Source organism: Pteronotus mesoamericanus, unplaced genomic scaffold, assembly GCF_021234165.1.
Source record: "Pteronotus mesoamericanus isolate MK-2021 breed Mesoamerican mustached bat unplaced genomic scaffold, CSHL_Meso_final scaffold_118, whole genome shotgun sequence".
In the NCBI taxonomy this organism is placed as follows: Eukaryota; Metazoa; Chordata; class Mammalia; order Chiroptera; family Mormoopidae; genus Pteronotus; species Pteronotus mesoamericanus.
This window is the reverse complement of record NW_026555301.1, coordinates 15,058,930-15,062,275: the sequence shown is the minus strand read 5'-3', so window position 1 is coordinate 15,062,275 and position 3,346 is coordinate 15,058,930. Positions and strand designations below refer to the sequence as shown.

The 3,346-nt window shown below is 56.2% G+C and overlaps 1 protein-coding gene across 1 annotated transcript; it reads right to left on the bottom strand.

Moving 5' to 3' along the window:
• Positions 1-694: 694 nt before the first annotated feature.
• Positions 695-2,584, bottom strand: TMEM200C (transmembrane protein 200C). The gene has a single exon (XM_054587439.1). The coding sequence runs from the start codon at positions 2,582-2,584 to the stop codon at positions 695-697; it is 1,890 nt and encodes a 629-aa protein (XP_054443414.1).
• Between the last annotated feature and the right edge of the window lie 762 nt (positions 2,585-3,346).

Here is a 3,346-nt window from a genome sequence, read left to right as displayed (position 1 = left end):
AGTATCTTGTACTTATATAGTGAATTTAGAAATGTAACAGTCCACATAGATGCTGGCCCCTCCCTCTTTATTAGCTACCCTAGTAGCGAAAAGTACATATCCCTTTAAAAAATAAAGAGGTCTTTGGGCAGTTGGATGAGCAGAGTGGGGGCAAGGAAAGAGCTCTTTCCAGACATACTCATGTGTTTGGCTTTGACTTCATTTAATCATGTCAGTTCTGAGAGAACTGAATCGAACGCTTCTATGCTCTGCAAAAGCATAGGAGAAAAAAGCTTGTCATTCACAAGCAGCTATGGACAAAACCAGAGGCAGAGTAGAGGGATTAGGGAAATTAGGGATTCAAAAAAAAAAAAAGTTAAAGTGCACAGTTACTGTCAAAAATATATTATTTTTATCCTAAGAAAATTAAAAGCATTTCATCTAATGAACTAGATTGCTGACCTTTTAATACTTTTGGTTTTCTGGAACATACAATCACCATTGGACATAAAAGACTAGTTTGCTTTGTTTAAAAAAAATTGCTTGGAGTTATCTACAGGAATCTTGCGAACACAACTCAAGGATAACATTCTGAAGCTCTTTGGGTATTGGATGATTTCCTCAGATAAGTCCACAAGGAAAGAGGGAACTGTTCAGTTCACTGATTCAAGTGGGCATATTTTCTCACTCCTTTTCGCCCTATCTCCTTCTTCCCCTAAGTGCCAGTACTTTCCAGCTCTCTGTCCTCTACCCCTAAGGCGTGAGACCGGGAAATCATGAAGAGTTTCTCCTTATTTGTAAACTGCCTCTGCACTGGCTGAGGTGACTGGGCCTTGGGAGGCCCTCGGCTGGGATCTTCCAGGGGGCTCTCTGGACGACTCTGCTCCTCCGCACCCTGGGCGATAGTAGACTCAAAGTCTTGACTTTTACTGTCTACTTCGTCCACAACCGACTCCAAGGAGGTGCCGGCCTCCCGCAGCGGGGTGTAGCCCTTATTACTGCAAGATGGGTCACCGGAGTGGGAGCTCGGCGAACCCAGCCTGGCGGGGGGCGAGCCCTCCAGTCGCAGCGGGGGCGAAGGGGAGGCAGCTTTGGCTGGCAGGTTCGAGTCCAGGTCCACGCTGCGCGAGGAGGGCGGGGGCTCCGGGGACAGCGACGCCCGGTAGTCCGGGAGCCCGCTGGTGCTACGGCGCCTCAGAGCGCTGTACTTGCCGGTCCTGGGCAGCGGGCCGCCCTGCCCCCTGGCGGTGTGCGTTGCCGCCGCGTCCCTGGGCTCCTCTAGCTCTCCGGGCGCCCAGCGCGCGCCACTGAGGTTACCGCGGAGGTCGGTCAAACTCAGGTCGAGCTCAGCCCTCGGGATCTCCTGGGAGCCGCGTTCCCCAGGCAGTCTCCGCCAGCTGCAGCTTGCGCCCTTCGTTTCCACATCCCCGTCGCGGTCCCCTTGCAAGGGTAACAGTGCAAAGGCGCTCAACGAAGAGTCCACGAGGGAGCTGGCGGTGCTCTGGCGCCCCCAGCTCTCAGGTGGGCTGCAGGGTGCCGGGCTGCTGCTGCTGCTGGCGGCCGCGGTGGCGGTGGCAGCAGCGGCCACAGTGGCGGTGGCAGCAGGCCGGCGACGGCCAGGCACGCACGAACGTTCGCGGTAGATGCTGTACACGGCCTCCGCCAGGCTCGGGGGCTCCCGCGGGCTGCGGGGGGATGAGGCCAGGTCTGGCGGAGACACGGAGCCCCTGGCGACGCCGCCGCCCCCGCCCAGCGCTGTGGGGTGGGGCCATGAGCCCCTGGCTAGCATCGCCGCTGCCCCGAAGGCGTCCCCAGTGCCGCTGCAGCTCCCAGGCTTCAGTTCCAGGCCCCGCGACTGCACATAGCTGAGGAATCCGTTAAGTGGTGCTGCCCCGGAGGGCGCCGAGGTGGGCACCGAGGACGAGGAGGCCGCGGCGGCTGCGGCCGCGGCAGCGGCCAGGTCTTTAGCCCGGAGGCTGTGCACGTCGATGACCGTGGAGTAGAGGTCCCGCAGGTTGATGATCTTGGTCTTCTTGTCTCGGTTCTCGTGGAGCACCGCGTTGGCGCAGATGAAGAGGAAGATGCCAATACCCATAATGAGGGGCCCGAAGACCTTGAGCTTGTCAGAGTGCAGGTAGCCGGAGAAGATTCGGAAGAAGAAGCCCACAGACGCAGAGGACGGCGAAGGGGCAGTGGAACGTGCTGGAGGTGTGCTCCTGGGCGCGCCCACGGAACTGGAGTTGACACCCCCCACAGAACCCAGGTGGCCCTGCTTTTTGGGGCCGCTGCTGCTGTTATTACCCGTGGTTGAGACTTGGTGGCCTCTGCTCGCAGGCGGCAGCTGCTTACCCCCCTCCTTATTGGCCCCATTGGCCTTGGGCCAATAGCCGACCACTGCCAAGGCTATGCCCACCAGCAGCACCAGGATCCCGCAAAGGGCGATGAGCCCAGAAATGGAGCATAGCTTCAGCTTGCCTTTCACCACCACCACGTCGTTCTTGCGCCTCTTCTTGGCTTTCCGCTTGCGCTTGGGAACCTGGTTCGGGGGGCGGAGGGGATCCTGTTTTCTGGCGGAAATCCTCAGTAGGCCCCCGGTGGCGATCATGGCGAGTGGGTGGAGTGAGGGACTAATCCCTGGGGCGGAGGCTTGTGCAAAGGGGGCGCCACTTGCTCACTAGCTGCTCCGCCACCTCTTCCGGCTGCAAAGCAGAGGAAGACAATCAGAGGGTATACACTTGACTGTAACGACGTGCTGCGCGCTGCAATTGTCCCGCTCCCCCATCCCTCCACATGTAGTGCCCCCTACCCAAGGTCTTTACCCAACAACGAGAGTGCGGCTTATAGAGACTAGTGGGCGGGGCGGATGGACTAGGGAAGGGAAGCATTGTTGCAAAAATTGATGAGGTGATAAAACACGTTGAGTGAAACTTTCTCGCCCCCGCGCCTCCATTTCACACACACCCTTTAGGTAATATTCCAGCTTGTTTATTTCAAGCCCTCCTGGCTGGCAGCCAACACTGTTCTGGCCATTAGCAGAAACTAAACGTGGGGACTCCAAGTAGTAGTTGAGGACTTCCCAGGCAAAAATTATCCCCTTTGTACTACTGAAAGCAGAAGATTCCCAAGGGAGCTGCCACAGGAGTCTCAATTCTCTACCTTAGCCAAGATTTTGTCAAGGTTCGGCCCAAAGTCACTAAAACAGCCACAAAAGTTATGTTATGAAGACAAAAGGAATTCATTTCATACATATGCTGGCAAGCAGACAGCTTATTTACCTCAGGTAATTAATAGAGATCCCATTGTTGGGAGAACGCCGAAGAACTATGTCAATATTCTCACAATAAGTATCTGCACAAAGTTGTCTTCC

Coding starts and splice junctions, on each gene's coding strand:
- TMEM200C (XM_054587439.1), bottom strand. CDS start 2,584: ATGATCGCCACCGGGGGCCTACTGAGGATTTCCGCCAGAAAACAGGAT.